Source organism: Lepidothrix coronata, unplaced genomic scaffold (assembly GCF_001604755.1).
Source record: "Lepidothrix coronata isolate B3197 unplaced genomic scaffold, Lepidothrix_coronata-1.0 Scaffold69, whole genome shotgun sequence".
NCBI classification, from domain to species: domain Eukaryota; kingdom Metazoa; phylum Chordata; class Aves; order Passeriformes; family Pipridae; genus Lepidothrix; species Lepidothrix coronata.
Window position 1 is genome coordinate 801,540 of NW_016690249.1, and position 22,751 is coordinate 824,290.

Genomic DNA, 22,751 nt, shown 5'->3' on the forward strand with positions numbered 1-22,751 from the left:
GTCCCTGGCCCCGGGAGTGAAACTGAGCCTGCAGGTGGTTGCCTTAAGGGTGCATGTCCCTGCCCACAGTGAAACCACTTCTTCAAAAGAGAGGCCCCAAGACCTGAGCCACAAGGAAACGGCTGTGGGATGGGGAGAAGAGGGGCCTCTCTGTGGGTCAGAGAGCATCTTCCTTCTGCCAGAGGATGCCTCCACCAAACTGAGCAGCTGCATCCACTCCAGCTGCTCAGTCTCTCCTGGTTATGTAGTCCTTCGCTCACACTTTTACAACAACATGTTTTTTTGTGTAAATTTGGTGCAGCTGAATTTTTGCTGCCTCACTTCAATTCTTATTTTCACAGCAGTTAGTTTCTGCTTTCATGCACTGGCAGTATGCATAATTTCTCTGAGTATTGACGAGAGGAAGAGCAAGCTGTGCTGTTACGCTGAAGAGCTCAAAAAAAAAAAAAATCCAAATGAAGTTTGTGCAACACCATGGGAATACCCTGCCACATCTGTGTCGCCGGCCAAGGGAGGTTTCTTGTGCTCAGTGAGCGCTTGTTCTGCTGGTGACAGAGGACCTGCTGCAGTCATCTCTGAGAGCCTGAGGGCTGCCACCCAGGCAGGGAGTGGGGCTGTGCTCACACCAGGGGGAACAGGGAACTAGCACTGTTCGCAGGAAGATTCAAACCGAGCTACAGCTGCTCTGAAGTTGTTGCGCAGATGACTTGTCTAGGGAATAAAAATAAAGGCCTCCAGGCTCAGACGTGAGCCTCTAGGGACACAGTCCCTCTGCCCTCAGCCTGTCCCTTCTTGCTGCCCTCCTTAGAGTACAGTACTTCAGGAACTGACTCCTCATCCACTCCCGGTTGTCAGTGTGTGAAGGGTGGAACTGGCCCGGGTGTGCTGAAGTTGCTGGCCTCAGCAAGCCCCCCTGGTTTGTACCAGGACAGGACATTGCAGAGGGGCAGACAGATCTTCCTGGCTTGCACAGCTATGCATCACAGTCAACAGGCAGAAAGTGGACCCAGTTCTAAGGGATAAGCTGAAGCATCTCCCCCAGGATTCCCAAGAACAGGCTGGGGGATTTTTATTATTCACCCAGCTGTTGTATTTTATGTATAAATTTATATTATATTATTCATTCAATTGTTATTTTTACTTGCTAAAGGCTAAGCATTCATTCTGCAATTGTACAGAACCTGGATAAAAAGAATCCCTAAGCAAATAAACTCAGTGTTAGTAAAGCATTCTCAGAAATCTGCCAGAGATGATATTTGGATTTTTTATGTTTCATTGATACCTGGTAAATAGCTTCTTCTGCATTAGGGAAGTCAAAACAAAAAGTAAATGGATGAGAACTAGACAGACATACCATAGGTAAAAGAAGACATAGAAAACATCCCAAAGGTAATTGCAGGGGCAATGGGGGAAATGGCACTGAGACCAGCATTGTTCATGGATATGAACACATGATCTCTCACAAGACTGCCTTAGAAATACAGACTGAGGCAATAGCATTGTACTGTGGTGCTGAAGACAAGTTTGTGTATGCTGTAGTACAAAGGAAGGAGCTGAAATGATATGAAAACTAGGGAGGTACATATTTGCAAAGATGCAAAAACCAGGAAAGGAAGTATAGGATTCCATTAGCCCTAAAGAAATCATTGCAAACAGGAAGAAGCCATGCTGGCAATAAAGCTTTCTTGGCTGGCATGTTGCCCTTTTTTTTTTCCGCAGCCCTTACTGATACGCAGTCCCTCAGTGTGGATGAGGTTGTAAGACACCTCTGGAGATTGCCTAGTCCAACTCTATGCTCTCAGCAAGCACAGGTCCCCAGAGCACACCCGGTAAGGTTTTAAATATCTCCAAGGATGAAGAGTCCCCAACTTTCCCAGGCAATCTCTTCAGCATTCAGCCAACCTCACACTATAAAAGTGTTTCCTGATGTTCAGAATGAACTTTCCCTATTTCGGTTTGTGCACATTGCATCTGGTCCTGTCACTGGGTACCAGAGAAATGAGTCTGACTCCCCCATCAGATATTTATACACGCTGATGAGGTTCCCCTCAAGCCTTCTCTTCTACAGGCTAAACAATCCCAGCCATTTCACCCCTTTCTTGTATGCCAGATACCCCAATCTCTTATAATCTTTGGGAAAACAAGAAGACCTGAGGAAATACAGGCTGGTCAGTTTTGGTACCTGTCAAGATCATGGAACAAATCGCCCTGAAAACCATGAGAAGACATGTGGAAAATAACGAGGTGACCAGTGACCGTCAACATGACTTCACTAAGGGCAAATGGCACCTAACAAGTCTGGTGGCCTTCTACGATGGGGTTACAGTGTTGGTGTCGAAGGGAAGAGCTACTGATGTCATTTACCTGGACTTGTGCAAAGCATTTGACACCGTCCTGCACAACAACCTTGTCTCTAAACTGGAGAGACAGGAATTTGACAGTGGGACAAATCAGTGGATATGGATAAGTAATTGGTTGCATGGTTGCACTCAAAGAGTTGCGATCAATGGCTTGATGTCCAAGTGGAGAGCAGTGATGAGTGGCATTCTGCAGGGAGCAGTTTGGGACTGGCGCGGTGCAACATCTTTATTGGTGGCATGGACAGTGGGATTGAGTGCGCCCTCGGCAAGTTTGCCGACGACACCAAGCTGCGTGGGGCAGTCAATGCACTGGAGGGAAGGAGTGCCATCCAGAGGGACCTGGACAGGCTCAAGAGATGGGCCTGTGTGAACCTCGTGATGTTCAATATGGCCAAGTGCAAGGTGCCGCAACCCCAAGCACAACTACAGGCTGGGCGGAGCATGGATTGAGAGCAGCCCTGGGCTGAAGGACTCCAGGTTGTTGGTGGATGAGAAGCTCAACGTGACCCGGCAGTGTGCACCTGCAGCCCAGAGAGCCACCGGTATCCTGGGCTGCATCAAAAGTGTTGTGGTCAGAAAGTCGAGGACAGTGGTTCTCCCCCTCTACTCTGCTCTCATAAGACCCCACCTGGAGTATTGTGTTCAGCTCTGGGGTCCCAGAAGGACATGGAGTCACTGGAGTGTGTCCAGAGAAGGGCCACAAAGATGCTCAGAGGTCTGGAGCACCTCTTTTATGAAGACAGGCTGAAAGAGTTGCGGCTGTTCAGCCTGCAGAAGAGAAGGCTCTGGGAAGACCTTATAGCACGTTCCAGTACCTGAAGGGGGTCTGCAAGAAAGCTGGAGAGGAACTTCTTACAAGGGCATGTAGTGATAGGACAAGAGGTAATGGCTTTAAACTGGAAAAGGGCAGGTTTTGATCAGATATTAGGAAGAAATTCTCCACTCTGAGAGCAGGGAGACATAGACTGCCCTGAGCAGTTGTGGATGCCCCACTCCTGGAAGTGTTCGAGCCCAGGTTGGATAGGGCCCTGAGTGATCTGATCTAGTGACTGGCATCCCTTCCAACACAAACCATTCATGATTCTGTGATCTTCATAGCTCTTCACTGGAGTCACTCCGGTAAGTCCATGTGTGTCTTGTACTTTCTTGTACCCCTTTCAACAATATACATATATACAGGCCTTGCCCTCCGAAAACAGGGGCTAGACAGTTTGTGCTTCTGTTCTGAAACTAACAGATATCTGCCCCGGCCACTTAGTGTTCACTGTTAGCATGACAGTGACCTTCCTGAACACTTACATATCTACAAAGCAAGTAGATGCCGGTCCTTTGATTTAAAATTGGGAAGTGACTAAAGTGCTTTGTTTTCTCTCCACCTAACCCATTCAGCACTGGAAACTGCTAGGATTCCATTGAAGATATTTTGCCTGGTGATTCAGCTGATCTGGTATCAGAAGTCTTAATGTACATGTCAGGTTTTCAGTTTAAAAGCTTTTGTGAAAGATGTCATCAGCTAGGAAAGTTCATATCTACTGGACTAAGCCAAAATAAAGTTATAAATTCTGGCATACTAACTTATTCCTAAAGATACTGAACTGGGGGTAGAAAGGGTTCAATGAAAGTTTCATATACACGTATATGACAGTAAAGCGTTGTTCTGAGTGAGAAGGGAATTTTTCCACCACGAGAGAGTGGTTTCTCTTACCAAGTATTTTATCCAAGTTGTGTCACATCCTGGTTGGCCTGTACTGCAACAGTCAGATAAAGCCTATGCCAGTGGGAGCAGCCACATGGTAAGAAATTCTCTAGCTAAACCATATGACCAGATTACCAGCACAGCAAAACTAGACTTACATTTTAATGCTTGTACTAATATGAATTCTACCTTAGGGCTAGACCTCTCCCCCATACATTATTAATATAGGTGTTAGCATAAATTATTAATGTAGGTGTTAGGAGGAGCACTTCAGGGTCAACTCCCAACTTGCTGCTTGATTTGAATTCAAAACTTCACTGAGTTGGAATTAATTTCTTTTTGCATGTGAATGGGAGTTCTTCCAGATGCCGTTAGTAAAGAAAAATGCCCAGCTGGGGATCCATGAGTATTGCCACAGCAGATCAGTGCACTCAATCCAATATCCTGACTGCCATATTAGTAGTTCTCAAATACTTCAAAGGCAGATTAAAAAATCCTAATTTTGTGGAATAATCTCCTCAAGAGTGGCAATTTCCCTCAGACTTCAGACATCAGCCGCTATATATGCTGAAGCATCAGGTTTTATTATTCTTCCTTCAAAAAATAAATGAGTAAATGCTAAATTCATGTCTAATATTACTGTGGACTCTGATCATGTCTATATTTTTCCTTAATAATATACTATAACGATAGACTTTAAAAGTTAAATTCAGATTATGTGAAAACTTTTTTAGGAGTATTTCCTGTGATCTATTTCAATAATATTAAGCAAAGCCAGTTTTGTTAGTAGAGATAATATCTTCTAATCGACAACTGGTACTGTTGAAAAAAACCTCAGTATTCAGGCATTACTTTTTCCAACTACTTGTTAGTTTAACAAGATTCCTACTTAAAAAAACTGTCTTGCCTATACCTTAAAAAAAAAAATCACAGCTACAATAACTCTTTCCCTTAAAAAGTATTATTATTCATTTGCATTATCTGATGCCAGCCTGCAGTTCAGGATCTGTTTCCACACGATTTACTAAATATGTTAATTCTGGGTCGACACAAAGAGAAACTGTCACTCTCAATAGCAGACATGGCTTTCTCAACAGTGGTTCAAATGTTAGGGGAGAGCTATTTGGCATTTGTGAGCTTTGGTTGGAAAAAAAAGAGCTCTTGTCAGGGCTTTCCTTTCCAAGGATTTCCTCCCCACCCCCATTCTGTTTTTCATTTAATAATGTTCGGTTCTGCCTTTCTGATAGAGCTCATAAAAACCCTGTCACTTGTCTATGGCTGCATGTGTGCATACAGAAGTGTTTCCCCATTTCTGGGTCGAAAAGCACACCACAGTTACCACTTAAACTACAAAGTGGGACAAGGCCCAGGGGTATCTATCTGTTTCTCCTTCGTCTTGCTTCCTGAATTTTATGCAAAGTATAGCAATACGCTCCTTAGAGATGCCAGCTTCAATGATCACGGGACCTAGTTTTGCGAAAAAAATAACATAATCAATCACTACTGCAGGAATGCCTAGTACATCTCCGTGCACGACATGAAGCTGGGGAGCAAGCTGAAGCAGATAGAGAATGGTCTGCGGGCATCCTCAGCACTCTGGTTGACCAGCAGGAACAGGCAATAAAAACAAAAATCTGGAGGGGAACACATAATTAATGATGTCAGGTTCCTATATGGACACTCAGTACCTTCAGGTCAGTCTTCAGGCCAAGTCCTTCTATATAGCTAACAGAAATGAAGATACAGGAGTGGTGAGAGCTTGCCAGAGTCACGGAAAGAGGCTCATGCAACCTTGAGCCTCTTCCCATTATTTGCTTTGCTCTGCGGGCCAAAAGATGAGGGACACTTCCAAGTTGTTTTGGTCCTCAGTGGCTCAGGTACAGTACTTACACTGATTTTGGTGGGGGAGAACCCAAATGTTCTTGGCACTGTACCACACACCTCATTGCTATCTGGGCACTCGGGCTGGCAAGACCACGCTCTACTGCCCAGTCCACTATCTCAGTTATTCCCACATCCAGTGGGAATGTTTTGAACCTGAGCTAGAGATTGCAGATAGAAAAATGCGGGTCATGTACGTACAAGCCCATTTGTGTCCTTGTTCCTAACCTCATTGTATATATATTAGACATATGTACAGATCATCAAAAGAGGTGTGGGAAAAGCAGATTCACAAGGCTGAAAACACAGGTTAGAATACACTTGAGCAATGGGAGTGGCTATGCAACTGAAGTCTTTGCTTGGAAGAATAGATTTCACGTTCAACCAGTTTACCCAGAAATGGTATTACCCTACGTGTATCATCAAATCTCTTGTAAGATAACTTGATACCATTAAATCCACAACACCAAAGCCCTGGACTAAAGACCCACAGAGCTTGGGAAAGCTCTGGGTGAAAGCTGAGATATTTCTTCTCCCTTATTAATATTTTTTTGCATTCCCTTCCAACCTCCTCACATGTACATATAACTTCTCCACTCAGTCTGACCTTTCTGGGGCCAGAAGGGATGTCTTCCAGGGGACATCATATGTGGAATAAGGGGTCATAAATAGACTGCTGATAACCAGGCTTAAGCAGATGATGATAGAGGGTTCCTCTCTCCCCCCACACTTGGCAGTACCTCAACACATCTCCTACCTCCCATTCCTCTCTGTCAACTCAAGCACCCTCAAGTCTCCATCTGCCTTGTGCTGGCATTTTCCCAGGGCACGAATTAGCAGGACAAAGGGAGAGAAAACAATTCACTCCCAGAGTCTCTCCCCTCTGCAGCAGCTGAGGGAAGTATCATCCAAAGGCACCTGCGTGTAGCTGTAACAGCATGAGGAAGCCCTTGGTTTCACTCCTCAGAGGTGTTAACACTAATGCCAGGGGGCCAAGTGATACACAGCCAAGTGGTGCTGTGGGCACCTCACCTAAATCAGCCAGGATCACCACTGAGCTGTGTACCAAACCCATTTTGGTTATCTCAGAAGGGACAAGTTGGGACTGAAACAATTTCCATGGCTGGGGTGATTATGATGTCTGTTTTCCTTGTGGAATCTGCTCTGGTTTGGCTGAGCTCTGACATGGAGATTTTAATGGAGAAACCAATAGACTCTTTCCACCCTTTTGGCTGCTTTTCAAGCTTGGCGGAAGGTAGAAGCTGTGAGCTCTTTGCCCGACTGTTGAAAAAAAGCAGAAGGCTGAAAATTGTTGGGGAATGAGAGATGATATCCTCACCTTGTCTTCTTGGTATACCAGGCTGAAACTGGAGTCTGGACTGTTAAAATCTTGTCCTTTCTCTAGTTTCCTGTCCAAACTTTTTGATCTTGAGACTTCAGCTTAAGGCATATTTACTTCTCAAGTTCTTTGAAGACTTTAACTAAGAAAGAAAGACTTTGATTTGTTCCAATGAGACGAGCTCACTCATTATTTTTATAAATGTCTTTTCAGACAAACTGCGTGAAACTTTTTCACACAAAGCATCTCACAGGCAGGCTCTGATTTTCTTTTCATTTTTAATAAGGTAGAAGGCTATAACAGACAAAAAGTAAGCTTAATTCTACTGTAAATGTTTTTCTTACGAAAATAATGTCAAGTGCACTTTAACATTTGTTTTTTTTCAAATATATATACTCATTATTTCAGCGATTGCACCACAAGCTATGCCAACAAGTTTACTGAGGAAAAATTGAAAAAATTAAAATCTTGTGTAGCATTGCAAGTGAGTCATTTAAAATCCACATAACAAAGTTCTCTACGCTCCGGGGGAAAGACTTCAAGCATCCTCTTAAAAACTGCCTCTCGTCTCCCGGAGAGAGAGAGAATCCCTCGGGCTGCGTTCCCCTTTATGCCAGCAGGAAGGACACAGCCAGCGCGTGTTTTTCGACAGGAAAGAGGTACAACACTTTGGGAGAGGTGGAACCATTTCAGGTCCTGCTCGGAGCGCCGGTACTTCGACCTCGACCCCGCAAGGGAGAAAAGGGTCGATGGCCAGCCTGGCAGAGAGCCGGAGCGCCGATCGGGCCCGGGGCAAGGGTCCGGCCGTGTTCCGGGGCTCACCTGCCGCCTTCCCCCGCCGGTGCGGGCGGTGACCCCGGCGGGCGCCTCGCCGAGCGGTTAACGCCCCTCAGCCGGCCCCGGCCCCCTGCGCCCCGCCGGACACCGCGCCCAGCCGCCCGTGGCTCCGCGCCTGCCTCCCGCTCTCCATCCATCCATCCATCCATCTATCTATCTATCCATCCCTCCTCCCTCTCGCCCGCCCGCACCGGCTCCCCCTCCGCCTCCCCGGCCCCGGCCGCCGGCGCTACCCAGGATGCCCCGCGCCGGCGCAGGCGCGGCCGCTCAGGAAGAGGAAAATGGCATAAACAACCCGGAGCGCCGGGACCGCTGAGGAGGAGGAGGCGCCGCCGCCCCGGGCCGCGCGGCCCCTTTAAGAGGCGCGGAGTCGCCCCCTCCTCCTCCCCCTTCCGGAGCCGGACCCGGGGTGACGGCGGTCCCCGCGCCCCTTCCCCCTGCCCGCCCCCTTCCCCATGGTGCCGACCCCGGCGGCGGGGCGGTTGCCATGAACAGCAGCGGCCTGCCCTGCTCGTCGCCGTCGCCGGTGGTGGGGCCGCCGCCGCCGGGGGCGGGGGTCGGCGTGGCGGGGCCGGCGGCCGGCGGGGCGGGGGCCGCAGGCGGCGGCGGAGGGGCCGTGAAGCTGAAGTTCTGCCGCTACTACGCCAAGGACAAGACCTGCTTCTACGGCGAGGAGTGCCAGTTCCTGCATGAGGAGCCGGGCGCCGCCCCCGCCGGCCCGGGGCCCGCCGCCCCCCCCCTCGGCGGGCTCCCGCTCGGCATCCCCCCGCCCGCCGCCGCCGCCGCTGGGCCGGGATACCCGCCCCACGGGGCCAGCTCGGGCCCGTCGGCGGCGGTGGTGGGGCCTAAGAAAGCCGAGCTGGGGGCAGGAGGCGGCGGAGGCGGCGGCGGCGGGGGGCTGGATGGCCCGCGGCTGTCGAGTGAGTGCAGCGGGGCGGCCCGGGGGTGGGGTGGGGCGGGGGCGCTGCTGGGATGGGGGCGGTGGGAGGGCGGGCGGCGTGTTGTTCCTCATCCCCCGGAACGCCGCGGTGCTGCCGGAAACAAATAACAACAGCCATGGTGAAGGCGGGGGGCACCGGGCCGGCGGGGGCTCCCAGGCGGACGGGCGGGCGGACGGGGCTGTGCCGGCCGCCCGGAGGGGACCTGGGCGGCACTGATGGGAAGGAGCGGGCAGGTGTGTGTGGGAAGGGGCTCCTCCTGTCTGGCTTTGAGGGGCACCCTGGCAGCTGTGCGTCGGTCACTCCAGCGCTAGGCTTGGTGCAGGTTCACAGAATGTCTCTGCTCAAAGTCAAGCTGGGAGAAAAGAGGCAGCGCTTTCCGGAGTGGTACCCTCCGATGGGCGCTTCCAAACAACATATGTTGAGTTTTGGCTCTTGGATGTTTTAAATGTTCCAGCTGAAATATAACGTTAAAATTGTAAAAAAAAAGTACTCTATAAATAACGATTCACCCCAACATGAGGAAGAACCTGTTTACGCTGAGAGCAGCAGAGCACTGGAACAGGCTGCCTAGGGAGGTTGTGGAGTCTCCCTCTCTAGAGACATTCAAACCCCACTTGGACATGTTTCTGTGTCACCAGCTCTAGGTGGCCCTGCCTTGGCAGGGGGGTCGGACTAGATGATCTCCAGAGGTCCTTTCTAACCCTAGCGATTCTGTGATAGATATCTACATTATTTACTTGTGTGAACAGAAATTGTTTAAATTTTTTTCCCGAGTTTTTTTTTTCAGCCCTCATATGCAGCCCCTTTTCAAATGGTGCGAATTCAGAATGCCAGTATATTATTCAGAGTGGCTCTGCTGTTACTGGTTGCTTGTGCATCTTCGTGATGTGCAGTCCAATAGTTAGATGGTGTTTGCAGTGCAGTGATTTTAATAACCAGTCATTTTGTAGGTAAAGCAGCACTTTGGCAGGCAAGCAAAAGATGTTCCTTCAGAACAGTCATGCCTCTTTACATGAGTATATTAAGCTTGGCTGCATTATTGATTTGTGTCATAAACCTGGCATTTATTTACATTAAATGTCTTGTCTACTAAATGGTTACAACCATCTTTTTTCTGAAATTAAGATGCTACCATGCTGAACAGCTGTATGTAGGTTTTTAGTGCCTGATAAGTCTTTTGGGATCCTGCAGCTGCTGTTTTGCCAGGTGTGGTGAGCTTGTGCCACTGAGTATTATCTCTGTAGTTGGTAGCTTCTCAGTACTGTACATTAACACAACACTGTCATGTGTACCCTTTCAGGAGGAGCCTGTAATATACAAGTGCTTAAGACTTTCTATTAAAAGCCTTCCAGATTTTTGTCATACTTCGGTTGTGCAAGCTGATATCCCTCTTGCCATTCATTTTTTTTTTTTATAGGTAGAAATATCTTGGAGAGATCCAGTAGCAATAAGTCAATCTTTGTTCATTTTTATTTTGGACAAAGTTAGGTGTGAAACACACTTTTTCCCTGTGTGAAAGAAAGTGACTAGGGGCTTCAGACTTGGGGAGAGGATGCATAGTTTGGCTTGTGGGTAAAAGCTGCTATATGAAGGCTGTTCTTGTAAAAATCAGTTAAAAAAATTTGCCCAAGCCCTAAATCTAAGAAAAAACCCTTCAGGATTTGTGTGTACTTGGAGGTTGATACTGCTGAGCAGTTAAATTATTTGAAACACTTGCTTCTCTTGAATGTGTCAGAGGTTTAAAACTACATAGAGCTCCCTGCAGTTGTACCCATTGTGAGGAGTGAGGGCACCAAGAATGGAGAAACCCACTGTGGCGTTTTCAGTGATTGCCTGCTGGGAAGGCCACCTCACTTGTAGATTTGCAAATTGTAGGAGGCAAAAGCTTTGACTGGTAGAAGATCTTAAAGGAAGGAGACTAGTTAGGTAAAAGAAGTAAGGAGAAGAAGGACAGGGAAATTTAAGTTTTGAAGAGCCAGGGAATGGGCCTAGTTTCACTTCTAAGCTTCCTTGCTTTGCTATGCATTTGTGAAACAAATAAGGAAAATGGTTTTTCAAAATCTGGAGTTGATATACATAGGTGCTGACAAGGTAATATCTAAGTTCCTTACCTTGTTGATGACCTGTGGTGTTAACAGTATGATTTTCAAGTGGATGGAATGAAAGTTTTATTTCTATGAATGTAGGAAGTAATAGATAAAGTTGTATTAAGTAATAAAGTTCTGAGGATAAGAACATGAAATTGGGAATTGCCAAAAATCACCTGCCTGTACAGTCTCACCGACTGTCTTCCCTAATTCAAAAGTATTTGGTAGTCTTAACCTAGCTGTGGATGTCACCTTCTCTTCCTCTTTCCTCACTGGACCCCAGCCTCATTCAGTGCATAGAGCAGATAATGCTCATTGACTAATTAACTGGGTAGTCCTATTTATTGTTAAAAGTGGGTCAGTGCCTCATTCTAACATGCGTGTTACTCTAATCCTGCTTTGAGTACAGGATTATTAATTTACTTATAGGTTTTTCTGTGGTAATCACAAAGGCCCCTCAAATACCAACGTATTTTTACAACATGTGGGGTAGGAATATTGAGTGACAAGAAAATGGTAAACAGTGAAAATACAAGAAATATTTCAGTGCAGAAGTATTTCGACATGAGAGTATGAAGTGGAATGAGCAGGTGACATCCTCAGAGCTAACCAGGAGAAGTTTCTCAGGCAACGTGTGATTAAGCTGTTCTGTGCCGTAGATGTTCTGAATGCTAACAACTGACAGGATTCCAGAAGTGGTCAGATAGCGTTAGAAGAAAACTCTGCTTGACATTATTTGATGCGTCTCTGATTCAGACTCCTCGTCCTCTACATATGGCTGAGAGCCTGCTGGGAAATCCTGCTTTATCCTTGCCTCATGCGTATGCTTTTGTCCACATATCCACTGCTGTTCAGCGTCAGAGATGAGGTAGTGGGCTAAATGTTGCTTTGACCTGATGGTGTGGCTTTTTATGTTCTTGGGGAGCAGGACTGACCATGCTGATGAGCTCTGCCCACTGTCCCCAGACTGTTTGACATTTGGAGCACATGTGTTCAAAGCATCATTCCTTCTCCTTCCCCGAGAGTTGTGAATGCTCAAGCCTTCTGCATGGTTCACCTTCCGTATGTAAGGACTGCCTACAAAACAGGAAACATAGTTACTATTGCCTGTCTAAAATTTGCTTAAAAAAGATCCTTTTCAGTAGAATATCTGTGACAAACTAAGGAGGAAAGAAAAAGAAAAACAACAAAACATTTTCTCCAGATTTGCTAGCTGCTAAAATCTACACATGATGCTTTTCTAATAGAAAAGCGTGTCCCTCATGTCAGCCCAGTGAGCAGCAGTGGCAGCAGGACCAAATCTGTACTAGGCTGTAGAAGGAGGGAAATGGGGGAATGACTGGTACTTGATATTTAAGGGAAAAGATATGATGGATTAATAGGATTTTAAGGATTAGCCTAGGGAAGGATGGGGAGAGGGCATGGCAGCCTGAAAAATTTCTCTTCTTGTATCTGCTTTGTGTTCTCTCTAGCACTTTCTAACTTCTGTGAGCAGAAGACCAGGAGCCTGCTTTGATGCACGTGTCTGGCTTGTTCCTAGAGCACTGTCCCTTCTCAGTGCTGCTGGGGGGGAGGGTCTGGAGGGAAATATGGTTGTGGAATTAAAATGTGTCATGTATATACCTAAGTCAGACAAGTTAAAGTTGCGTGGACATCTCAATTGTATTTGTTAGCTTTCAACTAGTTGAACAGGTGTAATATTCCTTTGTGTGTAGACCTTATAGTAGATATTGATAGATACAAGCTAAAGTGTGGCTCTGAACATTTGCTAATTTCCCCTCTGCTTTTTGCTGTAGAGTACATAACGCAGAGTGCTCACCCTTTTGTCTGGCCTCTGATTCCTATAAATGTGTCTAAAACCCCGAGATGCTGAGCTGAGGAGTGCCAGCTATGCTCAGGGCCGGCAGCAGCAGCACTGGTGGGTGGGTTAGTGCCGCTGACCAAGGAGCTGGCCATGGTGAAGTTCTGCTGCTGTTGCCCAAGTTTCCTGTGCCTGGGGCTTGCCCACCCTCTTGTTGTGAGATGTTTTCATCTGACTGTCTACTAGAAAGCCTTTTGCAAAGCCCTGCTAGGAGCCCTGTAGTTGAAATACAGGCCTGTGTTTCTGCAAGGTAATGTTTTTCTGTGGCTACTGAGAAAGCCTGTCTCTGAATAGACTTTAGTGCCAGCTTGTGAGAAGGTGGAAAGAGACATCAAGACTTGGGGTGTGTCTGGGTGGCCTAATAAAAGTATTATGTCTGTTTTTGTAGCTCATCATCCACATGGTATGTCTGGTCAGAGCAGTAGTGGCCTCTGCTGTAGCCAGTCTATGCGATTGATTAGTGGTTAGCTTAGTGAGCATTACAGCTCAGGTTTTGTGAAATCCATAAATATGCTAGGATTGGTGTGGAAAGACCTAGCCATTTGTGTATATTTTTTGCTTTTTAAGAGGTGTTTGAGTTTTTATACAGTACATTCCTTTTTAAACAAAATGAAGCAACGGATATAGAAAAAATGGGAAGACAGCCATTCAGCAAAACAGGTACTAAAGGTAATCTGTTACATTACACTTCTTAATGCAGTGAAACAATGGTCAAGATTATTCTAAATATGGATTTTTCTTATCTTTGGTAGCATTTCAGTATTTACAGGTTGAAATATTTAGAAACAGTTATTTCAAACTTTTAAATAGTTACAGTATGTCACATACTGGTCACTTTTCCCTGGGTTTGTTTGTTCTTCACTTCTATGCAGAAAATAGGTGTTATAGTAAAGGTGTATGATTGAGAATTCTATTTTCACATGTTTATACTTTTTGCAGATGATGCTGTATTAGTTGTGTACCTCAGTTGCTTGTTTGTTTGTTTTTGAGAGGTGTTTCCCTCTTTAATTTTCATTATGCTTTTTCCAGGAGTAGACAGATCATACAATTTTCATCTTATTTTTCTCTGAATATTTTTAAGAAAGGGGGAGACAATTCCGAACATTGAAGAGACATTTGGAGACAGAGACAGTTGAGAATTGAAGAGTAAAACAATAACCAGTTAGAGATGCATGAGAGAAAATGAAAATTACTGATTTCACTTAATCACTTTTTGTCTCTTATGTCAGCTCCAGAAATCAGGAAATCAGACATGGATTTTCTTGTTGCTTTTACATGTTTCATGTGGAAATCACAGAATGTTATGAGTTGGAAGGGACCCATAAGGATCATGGAGTCCAACTCTCAAGCGATTGGCCTGTGGCCTGTAGGAGGAAAATTTTTGAGGCGAGCTAAGAAAAAAGAAAGGAGGGAAAGAAAAATGTCTCAATCTACCAAGTTATATGTAATTTTGAGGGACAGTTTTATTATATGAAACTTAAAACCCCACACTATTAATTGGCTTTGAAGCTGATTTTATCTGTTTATTCACTTTGTGGTTTTTTTTATATTGTATGGGAAATCATTCAAAGTCCAAATATTTCACAAGAATTACAGATGCCCGAGGAGTAGTGGTAACTACTTGTTTCTGGTAGAACTCACCCTGTGTTGGGTATTGAAGAATGTACAGCAAGCACTATTACTCCTGTAATTGTCTTCCTGCTTCAAAGGCAAACATGAAAAGGAGCGTGTGTGGATAGTTACATTATGTGAGCAAACTCTATATGCTGTATCTTAATAATTTGATGCTTGTTTTTCAAGATTCAGAACATCCTTATTTATTTTCTATTTAGCAGGTATTAGATAACTTTTTTTTAGGTATCACTGTAGGAGTGGGCCTTCAGGAATTCTTTGAATGTCCAGAAAATAGGGTCTAGCTCAGAAAGAGTTCCTTGTGTGAGGAGCCACCTAGAAGCAAATTTAGACAGCTGTGGGAAAAGCGGACAATTGGTGAGAGTGGTGTGATAAGCACAGGCAGAAGCATTTCTGTAGAACCTCCAAAGCAGAAAAAATAATCGTGGCCATGAGGCAGTTGATGAAAAGGGGGTCAGTGGAGGGACTCAGGTAATAAGCTGATGTGGCTGATGTTTTCCTGGTCTGCTGCTTTCTAGTGAAGATGTAATGCATTATACCGCCAGAAAAATGGTGTGGTCAATCACTGTGTATTGGACATATCTTGGAATCGATCACACCCTTTGTGTGTGCATTTGTGTATTGGTTCCACAAGTCTTTCAGTAGTTGAAAAAGTTCCAATTATGCGATTGTTTTGTTTGATCTTCAAAGATATTTTGTGCTTAGAACTTACGTGTGTTTTTTTAATTTGCTTCCTAGCAGCATTTTACTCCTGACCGGTTTTAAATTTGAGAATAGAGATTTAGAAACAAAGTAGAGATGTACAAAAGTGAGATGAGAGATCTGCGTTGCATAGGTTGTTGTCAAGTTGGTCATGCAATATGTGATTCCTGTAGTCTGTGGGTAGAGTCCCTTAATTTCAGTTGGTCTAATGCTGAGGCAGCTGGCAGGAAGACCTTTTATGCATTCTCCCCAGCTGCTGTGAAAAATGTCCTAATATTCTGTTCAGGTTATCTGCACACACTTCATGCAACTATGTTTATTAAAAAAGATTTGATTTTGTTAGGGATAGGCTATAAAACCAAAAGCTAAGTGTTTGAAAAATTTGATGCAGTTTGTTGAATAGTTTGATACAATGTTTTAGGAATTGTGAAAGCTCTTGGAGAGGGTTAGTTCTGAAAGCTATGATATTAAGTAATTACATTACTTTAAATTGCTGTTTCTGATAAGAGTAGTTCTGATGACTCTTTTGAGAAAGTATCAACTTTAATTTGTATTATCATTGTGCTTTTGGACTTGGTCCATGATGAGGAGTCCAGCTGCTCTAGACTCTGTACTGAAACTTTTACAGAGTAAAAGGATGGCACCTATCTTATTTTTTAGTCTTTGTCAGATGCTTCTATGATATGTGAGATAAATAAAAAAGGAGATAGTCCAGTCATTTAATATTATGGTAAAGATAGCTGTTTTCCTTTGCTTGCCCATGAATATCTCATTGCCTAGTAGGAGTGTTTGTAAATAAGGCAGCATTTCTCAAACTGTTTTGCTTCCTGCCTGCCTTTCAGCCAACTTGGTTTGTTTGTGCTGTGTGCCCTCCAACTGCACTCTCTGTTGCAGCATCTGAACCCAGGTGTGTGCTTTTACTTTTGCCTCTCACAGCTGGGAGTGTGGTTCACTTTCTTTGTCTGCTGCCTCTATTTCAGCGATTCTTAGTCTGTGCTTCAAAAACATTGCATTAAATGAGAGAGGCATAAAAAACATCAGAGAATCCCATTTCCCGAACAAGTTCTAACCGTAGTGGCACTGTAAAGAAAGTAACACTGAGTATATGTACTAGTGTGTAGTGCTTATGAACTGTTAAAGGTGTACAAGTGAGGTTAAGCACCACCAGCACATGATTATTTCCTGATGCAAGTGAATGTACATTTCAGTACAAAGCAAAGGAAGACAAGCATAAGCTTCTCTGGCACTTTGGTGCTTCTAGGAGACTAAAAGGACACAAATCTTAAATGACTTACCATAGATAGGCTTTGTATACAAGTTTTATTGGTTTTGTCTCAATATTAGGATAGCTATCTCTGTAAAATTCCACTGGAGATATGGCACTGTAGTTTTTACTGCTTCGTATCTAGCTGAGATAACACCTTGTCCCTTGGATGCACATATATACAATGAACCTATGATTCATTTACCAAGCTGTGAAAAGTGCACTGTTGCAGTGCTGAGGGTTTAAATCAACATTATATATAAACTTTTTACCCAACATAAAAATAATTGTACAATTTTTTTTTTAAGCAGTGATAATAGCAAAATGAACTATTTCAATCCATGTTCTGTTACCTTTCCAGAAGTCTTTAAATTGTTGTTTTGAAAAGTGTCAGCTGGATCTGTTGTGGCCTTACTTTAGCCCATTCATTTTGAGGGCAATATATCACATTACTAGAAAGGATGCTTTTTTATATTAAGAAGAGTGTCTGAGCTGATAAGTGCTGATAACTAGGTTCATAAAAGAAGCAGTCTAGGATAATGCAGTATTTGTTTACTCTTTAGTGAAATGACAGAATGAAAATATCAGAAATGCAATCTTTTCAGATAGTATTAGTATTCAGATAGTGCTGGTATTAGACAAGATGAGCGTTAGACTAAAACTAACCGAAAGCCACCAGTTCTGTTGAAGCACGTGATGAATTCATCATAGTACTGCTCAGGCACTTAAGCTGTGATGAGATACTTTGTTTCTGAAAAATGTCTTTGTAATAAGGAAGGCAAAAGTAACTATGCTTTTTTTTTTTCCTCTTTGGTGGCTACATCTGATGGGAAGCCTACTCTCTGCTGAAATTCTGTGGGAGAGGAATTATATAAGAAGATATTTATTTTTAATTGCAGTTGTCACATTAAGCTGCAGTATTGCTCACCAAGCAAGAAATTTATTAGATAATGTGTGTATAAAGAATGGAAAACCTCTTCTGAATTTCTCAAGATGTTCTATTTAGTTTCTTTCCAGATTTGCCAGGACATAACTTCTGTCTTCAATATTGATGGAATTTAGAAATTTGTTCTTGTTTTCACATGTGCTTACAAAACGTGTTTTTTTTCCCCCCCCACCGGATTTTTAGTTTTTCCCTCATACTTCCATCTTTTCTCTGACTTGCCTAGTCAACCTTTCTACTTTTATAAGAAAGTTGTTGCTTCTCTCCAATAAGAGCCTGTTGAAAATATATACAGCTTCAATGCATGGATAGTACTGTTACACAACAGGAAGGCTTATCCCTTTTTAAAAAGAAAAGCCAATTTGGGATTTACCTAAAATTGTCTAAACTTACCTAAGGTTACAATCAATGCTTTAAAAGAGAAATTTTTTTTTTTATTTTTTATTCTAATAGCATGGTGTGTGAAATATTGGGAAGTTGCTTGCAATTGTTATATAGGAAAGATTTGGATACGTAAATTGAATGTGAATTAGTAAACACGTGAGAATAAAAACTTTATAAGGACTAAGATCTTCTTCTTATTCCTTCGTAGGCTTCCATTTTTCTTTAATACCACACTGCTCATGTGGTAAAGTGTGCCCACTTCGGTAGACCTTTTATGGATTGCTTATGATAAATAATTTTACTTTTATTCATGCTCTGAACTACTGTGGCTTTCCAGAAGCAAGTGAGAATTTCTGATTTGCCAAATGTTTGACAGAAGGAGGATAAAGTCATCATCTTCTCATAGAGAAGGCCAGGTGCTAAATACAGTAAAAGTGCCTTGGCTGTTTAGGTATTTGCTGGGCTTTGAACAGTGTAAAAGCTGAATGCCCCTTTGAATGCAAATGGAGAATGTAGTGAACACACTTTTTGTTCTATAGGCAATGCAAGAATTTTTTTCATCTTTTCTGCAGTCTTAATTTTCTTGCTAATTACTATTGGGAAGTCAGTTTGAGGAAGCTAGTGTTGAGTTTTCTTTTGAAGGCAGTAGGTATGCTTGCCACTTCTACAGCATTCTCTTCTAAATATGAGCTACTGCCAAGAAAACTGTCCTCTGCTCCAGTGAGTGTACTTATGATGTTTTTTTTTTTTTGATCGTTCCTGTGGAATATGCTTTCTTGTGGTCTTAGTCCCTCTGCTAGTGGCATGTTTCTGAACTGCTTGGAAGAGGACAATGAAAATCATCATAGTTGAAAGCCAACTTGAAATTGCTGTGCTACCAGTAGAATTGAGCAATGTGAAGTACTGGAGTACAGCAATGTGTAGTAATGGCTCAAGGAGGCTGATTGGAATGGCCATACCATTGCACTTAAGTACAGAGATGGCCTTCCTGCTGCTAGATAAAGAAAATGTTCTGGAGTAGCTTTTGCTGTCTGGAGTGCCCAGTTAGATATCAATGTGCCAACAGAAAGCCTAAATTGTAGCTTTGAGCAGCTTTAAGTGGCTTGGAAAAGGCTTGCATAACTAGTACCAGCAGTAGAAAGGCAGCAGTGTCAGAGATCTGCTTTGTCATTCCCAACAGCATCTTCAGCCTTGCTCAGCTCTGGGGTTGCTGCCCAAAGCCTGCTCCTGCTTGCAGCTTGAGCTGCCTGGCACTAAAGAAGCTTCATCCAGAGTGGGAGCAGAGCACCTGGTGCTGTATTTGTCTCCTAGAAAGGTTACCGGCACTGACTCCAGTGCTTTGTTTGAATAATGGGTGACTGAGCTGTACCAGTGGTCTTAAGTTACTGGAGGTCAGCTCTGGGGTTTCTTCGCACCTAGAGGGCTCTTCACATGCCTTACTGCTCTGTGTGGCAAAACTTCCAAATTCTCATTTGCCTCTTTCCAGTCTGAAAGGTTTTGTGCGTTAACTTTATATGTCTAATGGAGAAACGAAGGTCCATGGATTCTCATGTTGAGTCTAGCATAGTGAGGAGCAGTGAAAGAAGTAGAAAGAATAGTCTTTCTTAGTTCTTCAACAGAGCCTGAAGGATTGGTGAAGCTGATGGTGTCATCTGAGGAAGTAGCTTGCCAGTTGGTTAAAAATTGGATAGAATCTGGAGTTTCTGGCGAAAGTATGAGATGAAATAACAGATACACTGTTGAAATTATGTAGTGTACCTTGAAATGACAGTTGTTCCTGGAAATGCTTGGTCAGTCAAGTGGTAGCATCTTTTACAGTCAAGATATAGCATAAAAACTGAGAGATTTTTTGATAATGGCTGAAATGCAGGCAGAGAAAGCTATATTGGAAATGCTTTTTTACGATAATTAAAAACCACAGTGAACTCTGAAAAATTTATGGGCAAACTAGATTGAAACTACTTACAATTAACCATGAATTTACTATCTTTTTATTTTCTTCTATGAACGAGTCCTAGTATTTTCCCGATGCCAGAACATGATTGTGTTAGGATACTAACCTTCACAGTGTAGGTTAGGGAGTGACTGTAGTGGATAGGATGAGACACTATTTGGCATTACTGCAGACATTAATATTTTCCCTGGTACAGTAGTTGAACCATAAAATAATTTTCTTAAACTTCTGAATGTGAATTTCCCAAATGAAGGCAAAGGAGGAATAGAAGTTTAAAAGACAAATCCAAAAAGTTTTGTCTTTTTGTAGGGCTGTAGCAAGAAGACTTCTGAAGCTTCTATGTGGCTGCTTATTTAAAATTATGAAGGAGAATCTAGGGCATGGATAGTGGAGGGAGTTTTATTTTCCTATTATCTTAGCTAACTTTTAAGACTTTTTAAGAAAGAAGTTGCAATTTGTTGGTAATTAGCATCTTTAAAGTTTCTTAGATGTTTCCTTCAAACCTACAAAGTGTACAAATAATATTCTAGATTAGGCAGCAGTACTTTAAGAATTGCAAAACTGGCGTGTATTGCCACTGAGATATTTATCTCAGTTTATTTGATCTCTCACATACAGCTCTTCATTTGACGTGCTTTTGGTGTTACCCCAGTTGGCTGGTTCATACAGCTCCAGTCCTGGGGAGTGCAGCTGGGCAGTGTTTCCGTCTGTGGTGTGTGTGCTACTAGTCATTCTCTCTTCCAGCCCTTCCTGTGATTATGTAGGACTGTACTTCTTTTGCTGTTTCCTCTGCCTACTGCATGGAAATAGCTCACCAGGTCATGTAGGCTCCTTTGGAGGGAAAATTCCTGTTCTGATGAAACTTGAGGGTTTATAATATGCATTCCTTTAGCTGTGCCACAAAGTTGCATTTTATTTCCTTTGAGGGTTAGGATCAGGAAGTTGTTTCCGGGTGTCACCTTCTGGCTACAAATCCTCCCAGAAGTTCAAGTTGGATAGTTTGGTACAGGATGTTCTTCTGTGTGGGATGTGTGCCTTCCTACCTTGGAGCTACCCATTACTCATGCCTATTGGCTCGCAGTGGCCTGGCCATTGTGATAAGTGTCTTTACAATTCCATGTGGGTGTTTTTATGGAAGGTTGATTTGAACTGCAGCTTGTATACCATTGCAAATACTTTTTTTTTTTTTTTCCTATCAAAGTAATACCTGCTTGAGTCTTTTGTGTTAATTATGACTGCTTCTTGTTCTTCGTAGTTTAACAAAAAAAAATTAATTCAATTCTATAAAAGTTCTGTACTTGTATGTCATGCCCTTGTTTCTAGATGGGATGAATTTCTTCTTAAATCCTTCATGCTGGCTTTCAGTCTGAAAGATTTTTTTTTTTTGCTACATTTTATGAGAATGTTGCTGCTTTATGAAGTATGAAATAATGAACATTGTCATATGATTTTAAGGAAGCATTTAAAATGTTTGTGGTTTCTGTGAAAGGGCTTGAGATATTTTGAAACGTACATTTTCTATATGTTACCCTTTAAAAGAACCAGTACATCCAGTTGCAAACTCTCCTGAACAAGTATGTTTCCAAGAAGGGTATGCAAGAATATAGGTTTTCATAAAATGAGCTTACCTGCTAGGATTTTTTTTTTTAGTTCATTTATTTTCTTTTTTATATCATTACTTACCTTGCTATTCTTGTTTCTGAAGTTCAGACTCCTCATCATCTTTCTGCATTTGTGCTGTAACTTCATGCTACAAATGCTCTCATTTAGCAGCCTCTTTTATAAACTTTCTTTTTCATGCTGTGCACTAATATGTTTCTAGTTGTTTTGCTGAGAAGATGGTAGTACCAACCTTTTCCTCTTCTACTCTCTGCCAAAAAAATATGTAAGAGATATTAGCACATAAGCCCATGGTAAACTAATTTTTTTCTGAAACATTTTTCTGTTTCTTTTCCTTCCAGTTCCTGGAATAGATGGCAGTGGGTTAGCTGATGCTAATCTAACAGATTCCTACTTTAGCACCAGCTTTATTGGCGTTAATGGATTTGGAAGTCCTGCTGAAACGAAGTATCCCATGATGCAGGTAATAGCAGTGATTTGTATAGTGTTTCATTAGTTCTGGCTGGTGCTACACCAAAAAGGGAAAACTGTTCAAGAGTCAGGACCAATGGAGCCTTCTGGAATGTCATCTTATACAGAGTATATGCTCACTTTAATCTTGCAAATGGAAATGAAACAGTATCATTGCTTTAAAAATAGTCTCTATCAGCACTTACCTGAGCTGTTGTGTCAGGCTTTGCCACATCCATTAACTCTGTGTTCCTAGATTTCTTTTTAGGCTCATAGCTTTTGATAGCTTTTTATTAAATATATACAAATTAGGTTTTTAAACATAATCTAAGATCAAAAGTTACTGAAGCAAAATGTGAACTGTTAAATCTGAAATCACTAGGCAAAAATTTCAGAATTTGTAAGCTCAGACTCAGGTGGTTTACGTTGAATTCACATTTAAATCTTCTGAGATGTTTACCTGTATTTATCAGGTTCTGTAGATGTTGGCATAGGAACTCCCTTGAAGTAGAATTCATTGTGTAGGTAGTATTATGCAAAATTTACAACAAAAGGCTGTATTTAAAACCTAAATGAGTATCTGTGGAATTAACACATGAAGTACTATAACAAGTGCCTCAAAGTGTTACGCTTTTTAAAAGAAGCATGGTCTGTCCATGAAAAGATGATCTGTCCTGTATTTAACAAACCAGCTTCTGGTAAACGAAAGAGAGCACAAGTCAAATAGTTCACACTGAGTCCTGACAACAACTCTCTTCTTTTATATCGAGGAAACTCTCCTTATGAGCTTACTTTGATCT

General features: G+C 42.9%; 1 protein-coding gene across 4 annotated transcripts in view; it reads left to right on the forward strand.

Moving 5' to 3' along the window:
• Positions 1–8,600: 8,600 nt before the first annotated feature.
• PAN3 (PAN3 poly(A) specific ribonuclease subunit) overlaps positions 8,601–22,751 on the forward strand; it is a 79,910-nt gene continuing 65,759 nt past the window's right edge. For all 4 annotated transcript variants that reach the window (XR_001875414.1, XM_017818556.1, XM_017818557.1 and 1 more), the window contains exons 1-2: positions 8,601–9,033; positions 21,843–21,964. Coding sequence is in view for 3 of the 4 variants with exons in the window: in XM_017818556.1 (XP_017674045.1) it covers positions 8,601–9,033; positions 21,843–21,964 (555 nt within the window). In the remaining variant the exon portion in view is untranslated. The remainder of the gene's footprint in view (positions 9,034–21,842; positions 21,965–22,751) is intronic.